The 17,668-nt window shown below is 38.6% G+C and overlaps 1 protein-coding gene across 4 annotated transcripts in view; it reads left to right on the top strand.

Annotated features, from left to right (window-relative positions):
* The window catches only part of KLHL5 (kelch like family member 5), a 68,753-nt gene that overhangs the window by 42,663 nt on the left and 8,422 nt on the right, over window positions 1–17,668 (top strand). For all 4 annotated transcript variants that reach the window (XM_058670191.1, XM_058670189.1, XM_058670190.1 and 1 more), the window contains 4 exons: window positions 3,344–3,556; window positions 8,169–8,355; window positions 11,246–11,470; window positions 14,413–14,575. In XM_058670191.1, the coding sequence (XP_058526174.1) occupies window positions 3,344–3,556; window positions 8,169–8,355; window positions 11,246–11,470; window positions 14,413–14,575 (788 nt within the window). The remainder of the gene's footprint in view (window positions 1–3,343; window positions 3,557–8,168; window positions 8,356–11,245; window positions 11,471–14,412; window positions 14,576–17,668) is intronic.

Here is a 17,668-nt window from a genome sequence, read left to right as displayed (position 1 = left end):
TAACAATAAGTAATTTGGAGGCAGATTGTCTGATTTGAATTGTTGCCATGGAAACCAAATGAAAATTTATAGAAAAATGCAATCTTCAATTTAAATCAAGTCTTTAGTAATTTTATTTGCTTAAAAGCTATTCCAAAGAGAGAAAGGGCACTTTGCGAGCAGGTTGGGTAGCATGCTAGTCACTTGTATCAGAAAATGCGTTTAAAAGAGCAAGGAAGCTTCATACCTGGCCAGTGCATCCTTGCAGTAAATGATGCATGTGTTGGACATGGTCCCCAGTCCTTCGCAAGTAAAGGACTATGAGGCAAGCATAAGGAGTTGCTTCTTAGGCCCTGGAATCTAGAAACTTTGGTTCTCCTTCTAACAGCCACCAAGAACCTGGAGCAAATCACTTGAAAATTGCTGTTATAGTGATTAAATGTCACTAAAGATTTTTGAAACACACATAGGCATTGAATTTCAAAATGTAAAAAAAAAAAAGTTAAGGAAAAACATTGAAAACATTGAAAAAACATTGCTGAAATAGCTGCTTCAACCCAAGTTAAAACTTTTCAGAAGCCCTTTGTGCTGAAGTCAGTATTGTGAATTATTAAAAACTTGATTTTTAAGCTATATAAATTATACTAGAATGGCATGAACACTGTTTTAAAATAGATACACCAGGAAATAATTCATCACACAAATGTTTATATAATGGACCTTTCCTCACTAATGTAATTCAATGAATACCACTTGAAAGTATGGCACCAAATAAGTGATATATAATTATGCTGAGTCTACTGTCAATACCTTTTACATTTTCTTCAGAATCTCACTTAACACTCTGTAACATGTCTTGTCCCTGAAATTTGTAACACTTCTTAATAATCCATTGAATTACGGTTGGTTTGCAGGTAAAGCTACTGCCTGCAATCCTAGCATCCCATCTGCTTGCTACTTCTACTCTCAGCTGCTTCACTTATCATCCAGCTACCTGCTAATGTGCCTGGGAAAACAGCAGAGAAAATCTACGTACTTAGTCTCTGTACCCACTTCTTCAGGAGACCTGGAAGAAGCTCCTGGATCTAGTCACCCAGCTCTGACCATTGCTGCCATTTAGGGAGTGAACCAACAGATCTAAAATTGATCTCTCTCTCTCTCTCTCTCTCTCTCTCTCTCCATGTGTGTGTAACTCTTTCAAGTAAATTATTACAAAATAATAATAATAATCCAGGGGCTGGCATCATTGTATGGCAGTCTAATGCTTCCTGCAGTGCCGGCATCCCATAAGTGCATTGGTTCAAGTCCAGGCTGTTCCGTTTCTGATCCAGCTCCCTGTTTGTGGCCTGGGAAAGCAGCAAAGAAAGGCCTAAGTGCTTGGGCCCCTGCACCCACATGGGAGACCTAGGAGAAGCTCCTGGCTCCTGGCTTTGGATTGACACAGCTCTGGCCATTGCAGCCGCTTAGAGAGTGAACCAACGAATGGAGAATCTCTGTCTCTCCTTTCTCTGCCTTCCTAATGAAAATAAATAAATCTTTTTAAAAAAATTAATCGAGTTACAAGGCCCTCTAATTTGACTTTTAGGCTATTTCCTATTTGTTTATGATTATATATAATAATGTAAGGAAGCACTTTAAGGTATTCAGCTTTGTCTTCTGCTTACAGATTTTTTTTTAAGGATTAAGCTTCAAATGCAATAACTAAGCTGAGAATTCAGCATTTTTATAGCTCTTGCTTATTATTCATTACCAAGCCACTTTATAACATCATTGTACAATCAAGTAGAACAGTTTGCTTGAAGCTGTTTCAACATTGAGGGTTATTAAAATATGTTTCTGAAAATGACAGTCATCTAATATGGACTCATTTGGGCATCCTTTAACAAATTGTGAATTGAAGTAATTGGATTTAGTTAATTATTGATGAATGGTTTTCCTGTTAATATTTCTGTGGAAAAGAGTGTCAACCCAAGATGTATTTTAGATCAGTATTTCACTTGGGTTACCACAGGTTATGCAGGAAATAAAACCTCATTTTACTATACAGAAGAGAGTTATTGATGATCTTCATCTGTTGCTCTCATTTGTGTGTGTGTGTGTGTGTGTGTGTGTACTCATGTAGCTCTAATTTAAATTGCCTTGCCATTTTACTAAAACTGTGTGTAACAGATTAGGAAGTATATAAAAAACATTAAGAGATAATAGCCTAGCATTTGCATTTATGCTTACAATTATGATTAAGACTTGGTAAGTTTCCCTTCTCTCTAGATTACTTTGCATAATACCCTATAAAGATCATTCCCATTTACAGAGGGCTTGATTGGAGAGTGAGGCTGGCCCCAGTCATCCTCAGTCTACTGTTGTCCTCCAATACCTTCTGGGTCAGCACTTTTGTTTTGGTTCTTTTTCCTATCTTCATAGGAAAGACCAACAGAGCTTTGTGTGTAAAGCAGATGAGAAGCAGTAAGCATCTTCAAAACAGCCCTAAAATCCTGAGTTGTTTTAATAGCGCAAAAATAGTCTCGCAGGCCAGTGTGGTTTCAGGATGACCCTGAGAGTCAGTCTTCTTCTGGCAAACTGAGACAGCAGGGAGTCCCTTTCTGGGTAAGAGAAGTAACTTCAGGCTGCTAGGCATTTGGCTCCACTGTTGGCCAAATTCTCCAGCAACCACAAGTCCACACTGACTTTTGGTGTTACTGGTTATATATTTCAGTGTCTGGTTCATTTTTTCTTTCTTCAAAATATTTGCTAAAACTATAATATTCCAATTTAGACAAAGCAATACCCTGGGGTGTGTGTGTGTGTGTGTGTGTGTGTGTGTTGTCCTGGTCTTTGTGTGTGTGTTTTAGGATTGGTTGATTTGAAAGGCAGAGCAGAGTCAGACTGAGAGGGGTTCTTCCATCTGTGTTACTTTATTCCTCCTAGAGCCCTAATAGCCAAGCCTGGGCCAGGCTGAAGCTAGAAGCCAGGAACTCCCTCCTTGTGCCCCACAAGAGTGATACGGATCCAAGCAGTTGAACCATCTTCCACTGTCCTTCCAGGCAAATTAGGGAGCTAGATCAGAAACTGAGCAGCCGCAAGCTGAATTGGCACTCATAGGAAAGATCAGCTCGGGGAACAGTGGCACAACCATTGCACCTCAATCCTGACCCCATCCAGGTCCATTTTAATAATACAGCACCTTAATTCTACTTATATATATTTAACAACTTAATTGCTCTTAAATGTTTGTTTTCTCTGTTATTTTTTCACAGTAAGCGGTAATATACTAGCAGATAAATGTTGGTTTTGCGTCTAACACAAAAACATTTTTTTTTAATTAAGCCGTAATGGAACAATGTGGTTTGCCATTTTTGCCCCATAGGAGCATTTCATGGAAGTAATCAGAAACCAGGAATTTGTGTTATTGCCAGCCAGTGAAATTGCCAAGCTCCTGGCCAGTGATGACATGAACATTCCTAACGAAGAGACCATCCTAAACGCACTTCTTACCTGGGTCCGCCACGACTTGGAGCAGAGACGAAAAGATCTCAGTAAACTTCTGGCTTATATTAGGCTACCTCTTCTTGCACCACAGGTAATTAATAAGGATTGTTTATAGATTTTTTTTTTCCATCTGGAGTAGCCAATAAAGAAGTTTTATGTAAATGAAAGGCACATTGGACTTTAGGAATCTGAAAATGTAGAGTACTTGTCCCATGTTTATTACATATTCTCTAAATACTGGATTCTGGTGATACATGAATTATTAAGACATGATAATAGCTCCAGCTGTGACATTTAAGACTGTGACCTGGCATAGTCACATGCCTCAGTTTGTCCAGTAGAGATAAAATCCTTTCTGAATATTTACAGGTTTTTTATGAGGATCAGAACATGCTCTGTGAAACAGAATGTGCAATACACAATAACACCGTCCACATTCTGTAAGAATTAGGAGGTGTCTGTAAGTGCATTCAAGGCAGTCAGTTCTAACATGTTCACATGCATGACTTCCCCTTTTTACAATTTTCATTGCAATATTCAAAAACTCATCTTGAAAAATTCTTGGCTGACTACCTTAGGCCTTGAATGGAGAATATGAGGCCTTGAAAGCAGAGAGAGATTGAATTGTTACTGTTCAAGGTCAGACTTTGTTTCCCTTTTTTTTCCTTTATAACCTAAAGTGCCATAAATATTATTTGTGCTTGTCCAGAGGATAATGTATTATTTCCTGCCATTGTAAGTGAAAGTTACAGTTTGCTGTCTGCCTTGCAGAGACAAAAATCAATATTGATGCTTTGTAAGACTTGAATACTGTAGGAATATCTAGGAATGAAACTGAATGAATTATACTTAGGTAAAATAATACAATAAAATGTTTATCTTAAAATTATGGAGGCTAGTTTTTAGCTGGTTAGCAGAATTTTTTCTTTTCTAGATGAAAATAAAAGATCATATTTTAAAAAGAATCTGTGCAGTTAAATATGCTGACAAGTTACCTGAATTCTTCAGTTTTCAGTATTTATACCACATTTGCACGACTATTGTAGATTTCAAAAAAAAAAATTCCTGTTGTCCAGGACACTAGTGAGAATGCTAGCTGTGAGTTCCTCTAGTTAAAAGACATATTGGAGATCATTTAGCCCAACACCTGTTGTACAAATGAAATAACAGACCAAAAAAACAAAACCATATGTTCAGAATTACAAAGTGATTGCATAAATTCCTGTTCTTCTGCCTCATGCTTTTAATTGTCTTTGGTACTTAGCTAACATCATGGAGCTAATGAGAGGCAGAGGGAACACTTGAACCCTTTTCTGTGCCTTTCCACTAACCCAGTCTGCCTCTTGAATGGACATCCTGTGTGTAACATCAGTGGGTAATGGGAGGGATTCAGGTGGAGGGAGAAACAGGTTTAAAACAGTGATTACAGTATAATTCAGTGAAAGCTGTGATAGATGAACAGGACCTAAATGAAAATAATAGCAGTAGTGCATCCAAATTCGTGGTGGAAAAGCAGAGAGAACTTGCTGAGGTGTTTCCTGATCTGCATTTTGTGTTGGCTACCCAAAAGAGAGAGCATGCTATTCAGGAAGGAGAGTAGATTGTACCTTGTTAGGGAACCAGGAGAAACTTCGATATGTTCTGGAATCTGAAGATGTTTTCTGTGGCTAGAGTGCAGAAATGAAAGGGAACAATGTCAACAGGTGAGGTTTGAGGTAATGGACCAGGTCATCAGCAGCATGTGCTCAGGCCTAGGAGTTTAGGCTTGATCCCAAAAGTAAGAAGGAAACATGGAAATAAATTTTAACAAGAAAAAGGCATAATTAAAAGTCCATTTTGGAAATATCACTTTATGTACCTTGCAGAAAATAGATCACAGAGGTCAAAAGTAGAAACCCGTTAGAGGAAAAAAAAAAAAAAAAAGAAAGAAACCCATTACAAACACTATTGGGGGCTTGGCAGCGTGGCCTAGTGGCTAAGGTCCTCGCTTTGATCCCATATGGCTGCTGGTTCTAATCCCGGCAGTTCCACTTCCTCTCTATCTCTCCTCCTCTCAGTATATCTGACTTTGTAATAAAAATAAAATAAATCTTAAAAAAAAAAAAAACCACTATTGGAATTCAAACAAATGGAACTCCATCCCAAATGACAACTTTCCTAAGGTGCCAAACTTCCTGATTTAATCAAATTTAAACCTGAACAGAAATATGAGGATATTTCTATATAAATAACTTAAAAGATTTTGAGACCTAAGGGCTAGCGTGATGGCCTTCTGGCTAAGTCCTTGCCTTGCAACCGCCAGGATCCCATATGGGCACCAGTTTGTGTCCCAGCTGCTCCACTTCCCATCCAACCCCCTGTTTGTGGCCTGGAAAAGCAGTGGAGGACGGCCCAGGTCCTTATGCCCTTTCCCTTGTAGGAGATCTGGAAGAAGCTCTTGGCTCCTAGCTGCATATTAACACAGCTCGTCATTAGTTTGCTAGGAAATCTATTTTATTGTAAATTGTACTTTCAATTAAATCTCCTGAAACTTAATTTTCTATAGTTTTTTTGTATTTGTTTTTATTTAAAAGAACTAAGGCAGTTATATATAATAGAATATAAACATCAACATTAATATAAATGAGTCCACTCAGTGCATAACCACTGATTTATTTCTTAGGTATAACTATACTTTGTGAATATAGAAAAATATGGAATAATTAATACCGGAATCTATACTCTGGCATATGTTATGAAACTTATGTTTTAATTGACTTTTTTGCCTTTGGTATGGATTGCTTGATTTCTAGCACTAACACTTGTTTAAATATTCATTTGTTTTCATGTACTTGAAAAGCAGAGACAGAAACGTAGAAGTGGGTGGAGAGAGGGAGATCACCTGTCTGCTGGGTCACAACTCATATCCACCAGAGCCTCAGGGCTGGGCCAGGCCAAAGCCAGACCCCAGAATTCCATCTGAGTCTTTCATATAGGTGGCAGAGCTTAGGCACTAGAGTTATCTGCTACCTCTCAAAGACTATGGGGAAGGTGTCTAGCGCCCTAGTTAAGACACTGCTTGGAATGCCTACATTCCCTATCAGGCACTTGGGCTGGAGTCCCAGCTCCACTCCCCTTTCTGCTTCCTGCTATTGGGCACTGTGAGAAGTAGTAGGTGATGGGTCAAGTGGTTGATGAGAGTTTTTAGCTGTTTGGCATTTAAGGAGTACACCAATGGATGGAAGATTTCTTTCTCTACCTGCAAATAAAAAATCAAGTAACTAATTTAATAAAAGAAAAAGCTAGAACATACCTTTACAGGAAAACTTGGAGAAATTTTTTCAAGATACTGATGAGTTAAAAATGCAGTGAAGCATATAGCTAAACAAATAGTAAAGGGAGAAAACATATACATGGATCAATGTTGTGACAGCAGGTTCTGGCATCCCGTATATGCACTGGTTAAAACCCTAGCTGCTGCACTTCCAATCCAGCATTTTGCTAATGCACCTGGAAGAGTAATGGAAGATAGCCCAAGTATTTGGATCCCTGACACCCATGTGAGACACCAGATGGACTTCTGGGCTCCTAGCCATAGCCTGCCCCAGCCCTGGCTATTGTAGCAGTATTGAGAGTGAACCAGCAGATGGATGATTTTTCTGTCTCTTACTCTCTAATTCTGCCTTTCAAATAAATAAGATAAATCTTTAGAGTGAAGCCATTTTATATTAAATGCATATATAAGTACTAGAAATATATCAACAGAAGATTACATAAGGATAAAGAAAGTCTGTAAGAATCACATTAAGTTGTTTATAAGGCACGAAAGGATTACAGGATGATGGTAAACCAAACATAAAAGGCAAAAAAGGCTTTCACTTTTCTTTTTTTAAATATTTATTTTTATGTGAAAGGCAGATTTTACAGAGAAAGAAGGAGAGAGAGAAAATGTCATCTATCTACTGGTTCACTGCACAAATGGTCACAACAGCTAATGCTGAGCTAATTTGAAAGCAGGAGCCAGATGTCCCCTCCACCGCAGGTGTCCCGTACAGGTGCAGGATCCCAGGGACTTGGGTCTTCTCTGCTGCCTTCCCATGCCACAGAGAGTTGGGTCAGAAGTGGAGCAGCCAGGGCTTCATCTGGTGTCCAAATGGGATCCCAGCGCCACCATGCCAGCCCCAAAGATTTCATTTTAACGAGGTTGGGTATAATCATACATGTGCGCTTAATGTAAAATTATATAGGGCTCAGGGACATATTTGAAATTTTAATTTTTTTAGATTAATCTTCCTTCCTAGTTTTTTTGCCCCTTAAGGAATTGCTAAGTTTTGCTTTTACTGTTTATGCATTCCTTTGTGAAGTCAAATAAATACAGTCTGGTTATTTGTACTAACATTTATAACTATTTTCCAATCAAAATGATTTCCAGTTCAAAAAGTGAAATGATCTAGACAATCCTAGAAAAGGAGTAAAGAGCTAATAAGCACAATATTTCAATCACTCAGAGATAAACACTACTAAGATTATAGAGTATACCAGCTATATTCCCCAGCTTTTGTTTTTCCAAAGAAATTTAACTGATAAATTTTGAAAAAAAAATGAATATTTTAATTTTGTCCAAACATGAATGTTCTTAAAATGAGAAACTGCTTTTGATAACCTTTTTTCTTTTAGCCTATTTCCTCAGTTATTCATTGTACAAACTCAGTTTCCTTTTCTAGTTTCTGGCAGATATGGAAAATAATGCACTTTTTCGTGATGACATAGAATGTCAGAAACTCATTATGGAAGCAATGAAGTATCATTTACTGCCAGAGAGACGGCCCATGTTACAAAGCCCTCGGACAAAACCCAGAAAGTCGACTGTTGGTACTTTATTTGCACTTGGAGGAATGGATTCAACAAAAGGTAATGAAAAATCTTTTCTTTTTGGAGGCTAATAAAAAAGACATTTTATAAGTAACATATACAGCTCTTTGGAGAAATGACTGATTGCAAGAAAAGTATGAGAATTCTAGAACATTCCCTGATTCCAGAAAATACGGAAGTGCTCCAAAACTAACAGATTCGGGTGAAGAGGCTCAAAAATCACCTTGTAAGGGTTACCAAAGTCCACACCTGCCTGGGGTCACCTGAGCCTCAAAATAAAAAAACACTAGTGGGAGAGTACAACCTCGTAAATCGGTAAGTGTCCATGTGGGAGAAGGGAATTCCTGGAATGTCAACTAATGATGGTGGAAAGAGAGATGGAACTGTGAAAATGACCATTTGGCAACCACTATAATGCTTCCGGATCCCGTTGAGAATCACTAGTGGATGTTGAGGCTAAGGGAGAACATGATATTTTGTCTGAGCACGTTCCAGTCACCTTCTTCTCAGTTACAAAGGATAAAACAATCTTCTCAGGGGAGAAACCTGGCACGCAGCACCCTAACCAAATCAGAGGTGACACTGCCAGGCATGAGGCTAAGCAGCACGCAGTGCCTCTGATAAAGTAAGTCGAGAGGCGGTTGGCTGCACTTCTGCCCTATTCTTGCCAAAGGGGTGTAACCTGGATTAAATCATGAGGGAAAAAACAAATCTAAGTTGAAAGACGTACCAAATACCTTGTCTGTCTGTAGCATTCAAAATTCCAGTGTCATGAAATACAAGAAGATTCAGGAATTGTTCCAGCTTACAAGAGATTGAAGAGACATGACAGCTGTTGTAAGGCATCAAGTGGATTTTCTTTTCTTTAAAGGACAAAATTAAGACAATGAAAAATTCAAATAAGGTCTGTAGATTATAGTTTTTGCTAATAGTAAAAATAGTAACAGTGAACACCACACAATAGTCATATAAATATTAGTTTCCAGGTTTTAGTTGTTGTTTCATGGTTTCACAATAGAATTTCTTATTTTGGAAAGACACACTGAAGTATGAGTATGTATGTTAGTGTTGGGGGAATTTGGTTATCATTTCTGTAACAGTTACATAACACATAATGTATGCAAATGTGTACATATACACATAGAAAGCAAATATGATACATAAGTACTTGACAGTTCTTTGTACTATCCTTTTCACAGTTCTTAACACTAGTAGAAATAGTAGCAATGAACAATGAATACCATACATAACACCCTCTGGGTACTACTAATTCCTGAGTGTTAACCTCTCAGCCTAGGTCCGTCTCCCCTCCCTCTGAATTTGTATTACTTCCCCTCTTCCGTCCTCTGACTACACTTCTAACTGGCCACCTCTCTCTGATCTTGGCTCATGCTGCCTGTTCACTCAGTCTTTTTGTTCCACTTGCTTTGGCCTGCTTATTCATCTAATGTACCAAACACTTTATCCCACATCAGTCATAATGTATTGAGTGTTTCCTCTTACTGTGAGGCCTTGCAGGAATAATTCACTCAGCTCTCCCATCAATGTCAGTTCACCAAAAACCCTTCTGTGGCCATTGAACAACATCTTGTTCACCACTTTCAAACCTGTTTCCACCTTTTCTGTTGTCTTACTCTGTTACATTTCTCCATTGTACCCTGTATTTGTTGATGGTCTTTTTATCTCTTACCCTTAAGTAGGCATCAGGAAGCATGCAGTTTGTTTAGCACAGCAATGTATTCCCAAAGCCTAGAACAGTGCCTTGCATCATGCTGGCATCAGAAAGCATTTGTTAAATGAATGAAGGCTGTCTTCTGACATCTCTGAAGGTACTTTTGTGACTAAGGCTGTTGGTACATTAATCACATCTAAAGGTTTCTCCTGTGTGGCAACTTTAAGGCATATAAAATTCTGAGTCTAATTAAAAGTGTCATATCATTACTTCACTTTTAGGTTCGTGGAAGCAAAGACTATAAGATCAATCTATGTTTTATCTCATGTAACAGTGCTGCCTTGTTGTGCTTACATTCTGGTATTTGAGGGGATCTCCACAAATTTTATGGGAAAACTATACATAGATTTTAGGGTTTTTTCTTTTTTTGGCACCAAAATAAGCTTGGTTCACTTTCCCATGAACTTTTTGAAGTATCCTTCTAGGCTTCCTTACTGGTAAGTATATAAATATATATCATAACTGGTTATAGAGATGGTACATGTATATGAATGTTTTTAGAAAACTTTCCATAGTCTAGTTAATCTGCAAATACTAATTCTTTACTATGTGTCTGGAACTGACATTCATCTCTGTAGTCATCACTAGCTATTGTTCTTCCCCTATACGTTTCATCTCTTTCGAGGCTGTAACTATTATCTCAGTCTGTATACTGTCTCAATTTTATTCTCATACCCATATTTCCAACTTGCATAAAGCATCTGATGTTCAGCTGTCACTTGAAACTTTGTACAGCCAAAGCTCTTCTGACCATGTCTCTAGGCGTGAGAGTTTGAAGTCCTAATTCAGTGTTTTTCAGTGAGTATCAACTGTGACTCATTTAGGCAAGTGAGTATTGGAAGGTTTTTGAGAAATGGGCACGGGTTATACACGCAGCTCCTGCTTCTTAATACATGATTTAATTCTAAGTGGAAAAATCCAATTGAGTAGCATTAGGCCAGTTCTGGGCCCCAAACTTCCTGCTAGAAAGAGGACTAACACCTGTCTTCCAGTTTTCTGAGCAATGATAATCTGCCTGCCTTCCATAGTCACACACACAGAGGAAAACTCCCTGTGCATGGAATTCTGGTGTTAAGTGCCCACAGTAGATAATACTGAAGTGTTTCTCAGTACTCAGACAATCATACTTTTATAACCATAATTTCCTAAAATAGTCAATCATGGGATGTTTATTTACTTTATTTCTCTATTATTAAGGAGCAACAAGCATTGAAAAGTATGATCTCAGAACAAACATGTGGACTCCTGTGGCGAACATGAATGGGAGGAGGCTACAGTTTGGTGTTGCAGTGTTGGAGGACAAACTGTATGTGGTTGGAGGGAGAGACGGACTGAAGACCCTGAATACCGTAGAGTGCTACAACCCCAAGACCAAAACCTGGAGCGTGATGCCACCTATGTCCACACACAGACATGGCCTGGGTAAGTAGAACCACGCAGATCCATTCTTACTAGCCTGTCTTACTAGGATCCATGGCGTTTTTCCATTCTGTACCAGGAAGACAACAGCTGAGCCAGCAATGCTTAGTCACCAAGCATTCCATCACTACTTACCATCTGGGAAGTACATGAAGGGAAAGCAAGCATAGCCAAAACTGGCATCAACCAGTGCAGGCAAAAATATGCTCCTTAGATAGGAGTTCAGTGTAGCACAATGTAGCACAATGATGTGTTCTATGTTGATAGTTAATACTAACTCTAATTAAGATGGTTATTATTCCATCTTCAGAATTGCTGTTTTTCATAAATACCCCCTGTTTTTTAAGCAGAAATGAGTAAAAGAAAAAGAGATAGCACAGAGAAGGCAAATGTAGACTTTGCATACTTTGATTTAATCATTCGCTGAGCAGGCACTGCCCAGCAGGCACTGTTGCCATTCTCTGTTCTGTGGGTAGATAAGGATGAGGAATGCACTGTCTTTGCCCTCAAGGAACTGATGGCTTATTCTGAGATGCAGGGAAAGGAATTTGGGGACTTTTCTCAGTGAAACAGGACAAAGTACTGTGTGAGGAGTGAAGGAAGTAGAAGTAAAATCAGAGTTTGAAACACATTTGTATCACCCAGTTTTTGCTGCATGACAAACCACTCCAAAGCTTGGAGGTTATCATAACTCTTAGCTCATGGACTTCTGCATTAGATAAGAGGCTTTTCTGAGCTGCTGTGGATGCCCATTGCTGCTTTCTTGAGTCTGGGGTGTGCTGGCCTGATCCATGCTGGCTTCATTTGTCTAAGTGAGAGCAGGTTGTCCTGAGTTATAGAGGCGTTAGGCCACTTGCCTCTAATCAGTCAGCAGGCTCGCCAGGTTTGCTTTACTCAGTCACGTGGCTTCAGAAGCAACGAGATGCCTGGCCTAAAGCACAGACTTTCAAGCTTCTGTTTGTAGGACATTCACTGATATCTGGCCAAAACAAATAACATGAGCATGCCCAGACACAGATTGAAGAAACCTTGCCAAAAGGCATGAATTTAAACAGGGAAGAAACTGTGGTCATATGATCAGTTTATCAGTTTGAAAAAGGTTTACGATATTAGCTATAAAGAATTGAATATGTCATCATAAAAAATGACTTAAAGGTAGGTGAGCAGCAGTAAATGCACAGGTGAATTTAGCAGTTTGCATTATACTGTGTACGACTACTGAGCACCGATGTAGAGACTGACCAAAAAGCCAGGAACCAGTAATGAAGCTGTCTAAGCATGAACACTGACATAGCAGTAGGTACAGCAGGAGAGCAGAGATTCTGCTAATTGTAATCAGGTTTCAATGAAAGAGGATATTAAGTGGGTTTTTATTATTTTTATTTCTTGTTTGTTTTTGTTGTGTGTGTGTGTGTTTTCTTACAAAAAAAGTAGGGATAGGGTTAAGATGGCAAATTTACATGATAGAAAATAAACTTATAAAATCAGCTGTTACTTAAGAAACTCATACATAGGATCTGTACAAAGGGTTTAAAAAAGGCTTCTGATAAAATTTCTTATCAAAGCCATTGTATAAGGGGTTAGATTAGATGGAACCTTTAAGTTTTCCTCCAGCCTTTTAATTACATATTATGAATATAAATACAGTATATACTATGAAGCTAGCAATGTATGTTGATATATGTGTACAGACATAAAATCTCCAACAGCCAAAAGGGGTGGAGCTTGATGTATACTCTAACGAATGGGTAGAATTATGTTGTCTTGGATCATGCATGAGTGGCGCACATTTTTAATTTTGCCACAATTTTGAAAATTAAATTTCATATTACAAAGGTTTTCTTCCCAAGTAATATATTTTAAATTAAAAATAAGTACAGTAACTTTTGGTTTAAAATGCAAAGTTAACCAAGCAATAATATACATATTTGGTTTTCTCATGGCCGTTCTTAATGGATAGGAAGTGGGATTGAAATAGCACCGTAGGGCCCAGCTCAATAGCCTCATGACTAAAGTCCTTGCCTTGCATGCACCAAGATCCTGTGTGGGTGCCGTTTGTGTGCCAGTGACTCCGCTTCCTGTCCAGCTCCCTGCTTGTGGCCTTGAAAAGCAGTTGAGGGTGACCCCAAGGTCTTGGGACTCTGTGCCCATATGGGAGACCCGGAGAAGACTGCTGGCTCCTGGCTTTGGATTAGCGCAGCTCTGGCCATTACAGCCACTTGGAGAATGAACCAGTGGACAGAAGATTTTTCTCTTTATATCTCCTCTTGTAGATCTGACTTTCCAATCAAAATAAGTATTTTTTTAAAAAAAGTAATAGCACTATAGTCTGATCTTATAAGTTTTAGAAGGATGTATTGATATACAACAGTAGAAAGTTCTTTTTAAGATTGTGCCAGATGCATGCACTGCCACTGTTTAAAACATTTTTGAATCATTTGGATATATTATATTTGAAAAAGTATTTTTATTCATTTCTCTTAATTCAAGTATGTGAGATTTTACTGTTTTGATTTCATGCCTAAATCTATCAGTATGATTCATCACCAGGGAACTGAGCCAAATTCATTTGTTATTCAACAAGTATCTGTTGAGTTTCTGCAAATTGCCACCTACTCAAAGAGAACATTACAGATAGGGCTGTACCTTCATAGTCAAGAAATCAGCATAAAATCTGCTTTAGGTGTTGATGAATGTGAATAACAAAAACAGTGGCTCAGGATGAGTAGGTGGAGTGCATTAGATACGCTTTCTGCTAGGGCCTTGGAGCATGAACTCCGTAGTTAGGAAGTGAGACGTGGAGCTATGTGGGGAAGTGAGGGTGCAGGAGAGGGGGCAGCATGCCCTGGGGGTCTGTGCTACACTTGGTGCATTTGAGCTTTGGCAGAGTGTGACTGGACTGAGCAGCAGCTCTTGAGTCATTCCTTCTTTCCCGTTTTCTGCAGGTGTGGCTGTGTTGGAAGGTCCCATGTATGCAGTAGGAGGGCATGATGGCTGGAGCTATTTGAATACAGTGGAAAGATGGGACCCTCAGGCTCGCCAGTGGAATTTTGTTGCCACTATGTCTACCCCCAGGAGCACAGTAGGAGTGGCAGTGCTGAGTGGAAAGTAAGAAAGCATTTTTTTTTTAATTCCTTTTGAAAAGCAATGCATCAAATTGTATTAAGTTATATGTGTTCTGGCTTAATTGTACACATACAAAAATGGTTGAAGAATGGATCAAAGAAACTTTTACAAAAGTAGTCTATTCATAATAGTTCTAAATATAAATAGCATTAAGTTAGGCTATTGTTCCAGTGTGCAGATATCATTATCATTTTGAGTGAAGAAATTTTATTTACTGAGTATCAGATTAACAGTAAAAGTATGGTGATTTTATGGCTTTAAAAGTATCCGGGGAAGGGGGAGGGTGGTACAGCCATTACCATGCCTGCTAGGATGCCTGTGTTCCATGTCAAAGTACCTGGGTTTGAGTCCCTGGCTTTACTCACCGAGCTTCCTACTTAAGCATTCCCCGGGAAGCAACAGGTGATGGCTCCCACGTGGCGGGCCTGGATTAAGTTCCTGGCTCATGTGAGCAATTGGAGTCAACCAGTGGATGGGAATTGGTTTTTTTTCTTTTAGAAGTAGTATTTCATCTCTCTCAATGTTTTCCTAAAGTTTTCTATATTTTCTGAGTTATCTTTACTTCCCTTTCTTTTCTTGGCAAACTGGTAAAAGGTAGAAAGGATTTGGAACGCGGTGTCTTCTAGCCTCTTTGTGGTTCTAAGTCTGTAGATTCAGAACCACTACAGCAAGCCCAGGTTACTCTGGGACTTAAAGAATGTACCTCTTCAGCACTTTGTTCTTCCATAAAGTGAAGTCTTTTGTAGCTGTTGCTTGTTGCATACCTTTTGCTCACATAAAATGCATTATCATTTCCAGAATAAGGAAGGAATCATCATAGATTAAAACAGACTCCTGATTGCTGAAATTATTACTGATTGTGAGAAAAACATTAATTTGAAATAATATTTTATGACCCAAGATCTTAATTTATCAGTGCCTATTCATTAGGCTGTCATTTCTGTTATTTTCTCAGCACTGTTGCAAGTGATGAGACAGAAGAAAACCATTCCAGATATGGTTCTGCTGTCTGCATCCCTCTTGTTATTTGTTTCAGCTGAAGAAGTAAAACCCATATTCATTACCAGGCAACTTTCCTGATAGAAGGGTCAGCCACTGAAAAACCCAAATACGATCATCCAAGTTTGGGCCCTTTGGTTTACACTTCGGAATTGATTCCTAGCACTGTTTGCTGGGTCTGTTTCTGAGCGCTGACACCCAGGAGATGACAAACAGTAGCTCCCGCACTCAAACAGGTTTCCAGACCTGCTCCAGCAGCTCACAGCCAGGCCTGACTGCTGGGCCTGGAAGAGCCTGCTGTAAGCCAAAGCATCAGAGTTGTTCCGTCTTGTCCTCTAATGAGAAGTATATGTCTTTCACTTCCCTGAAGAATAATTAATTGAATGTAATTTTGAGACAGCCTGATGAGATTAGAAGCTAAGGATCGATAATCTAGTAAGAAATTTATGAAAAGAGAATAGAAGTTACAGAATCCAGAAAAGATATAAATTATCTTGTTAGTTAAGAACAACTTGCAGCTATTTGGGAAAAAAATTATGCTTCTACTTGCTACTGTTTTATGATTTAGAAAAAGGTCACTTCCCTGTGCCTTAAGGTTAGTTTTTGTTTTCGCCTATAAACTGAAAAACCAAGATGAACTACTGTTTTTTTTTTATTTTGACTTACTGTACGATGTTTCCTGGAGCAAAATATGTTTTATAGGAATGAATATTTTCTGTTTTATGAGTTACATTCTCTGTCTCAAAATGTTCAAAGTATTAAACATTTTCATTCTACCGTATTTCATAAAAAGCATTTTTATTTAGACTTGTAGTTGCTTCATCTAGCTTAAAGCCAGTGCCTGAAAAATATTGCTTATAGTAGAATTTCTCTTTTAAAAAAAAATCTTAATAAAAGCCTCAATGCTTAAGGCAAATGGAAATTCAGTTTTATTCCAAACCTGTTTTAAATTTGTTGTAAATGCAAGTTGATAATACTACTTGTTAAAATCGGTGTAGAAGCAGCAGCCCATTTTAAAGAATACCCAGCTTTTTCCAGCAATGCCTCAATGGTCCAGTATGAAGATGACCCCAATTCACAGAGCAGACACTGACACTGTAATAGCTGCTTTAGCTATGAGAGCAATCTCATTGGACTCCCAGAAGACTTCACTTAAATGCTGAAATAGCTTGAGTAGCAGCTTTTTTTTCTCTAAGCTGAATCTCAAACACCATCAGCCAAGTACTGCCATTCTTGATCATAATTTGAAAAGTCAGGCAGAACCTAAATTCGTATTTTATATAGTTCAGTCCTATCACAAGTTGACATGATATTTCTGGTTTTACTGTCATAAATACTGACATGGGGAAGAGAAAGGAGCCCTGAGTTTTAGCATTTAATTGAGCCAGGTAGTATTTTTGGAAAACTAAAAATATTTTTAAACTTTGAATTTTAAGTGAAGAAGTCAAGAGCTTCTTCTAGGTCTCCCACATGGGTGCAGGGTCCCAAGGCTTTAGGCCATCCTCTACTGCTTTCCCAGACTATAAGCAGGGAACTGAATGGGAAGTGGAGCATCTGGGATTTGAACTGGTGCCATTATGGGATCCCAGCACATGCAAGATAAGGCCGTTAGCCACTTAGGCCACCACGCCGGGACCCTTTTTCCTTATTAATAATCTTGTGTAGTAGGGCTTACATAGGATAAGATTCAGTTAGAGGCTTAATGATTGATTGCGTTCAAAGCTAGAAAGTGGTGGAACCACAGTTCAAACCCAAGCAGTTTGGTTTCAGAATTCATGCTACGGGTCACTGTGTTGTACCCTTTTCCACAGTGAGGATCTGTGGATCTACATGTGTATGTGCCTGTGTACTGGAGTGGATTATTTCAGATTATTAATACTGCTAATTGTTGAAGCCTTCTCATGCTCTGTAATCCATACTCAGGAGATTAGTATTAGCTTCCGATGAAAATAGTCGAACAGAAAAAAATTGTAACATCAGTTTCAAATAAACTTCTATTTCTAAATGATGGATATAGTCTAAGTTTAGAATAAGATATTGCCACAACTATATAATGCTATTAAAGATATGGCCATC

This window comes from Ochotona princeps, chromosome 11 (genome assembly GCF_030435755.1).
Source record: "Ochotona princeps isolate mOchPri1 chromosome 11, mOchPri1.hap1, whole genome shotgun sequence".
In the NCBI taxonomy this organism is placed as follows: domain Eukaryota; kingdom Metazoa; phylum Chordata; class Mammalia; order Lagomorpha; family Ochotonidae; genus Ochotona; species Ochotona princeps.
The sequence above is the reverse complement of the archived record's forward strand: the minus strand, read 5'-3'. Positions and strand labels throughout refer to the sequence as shown.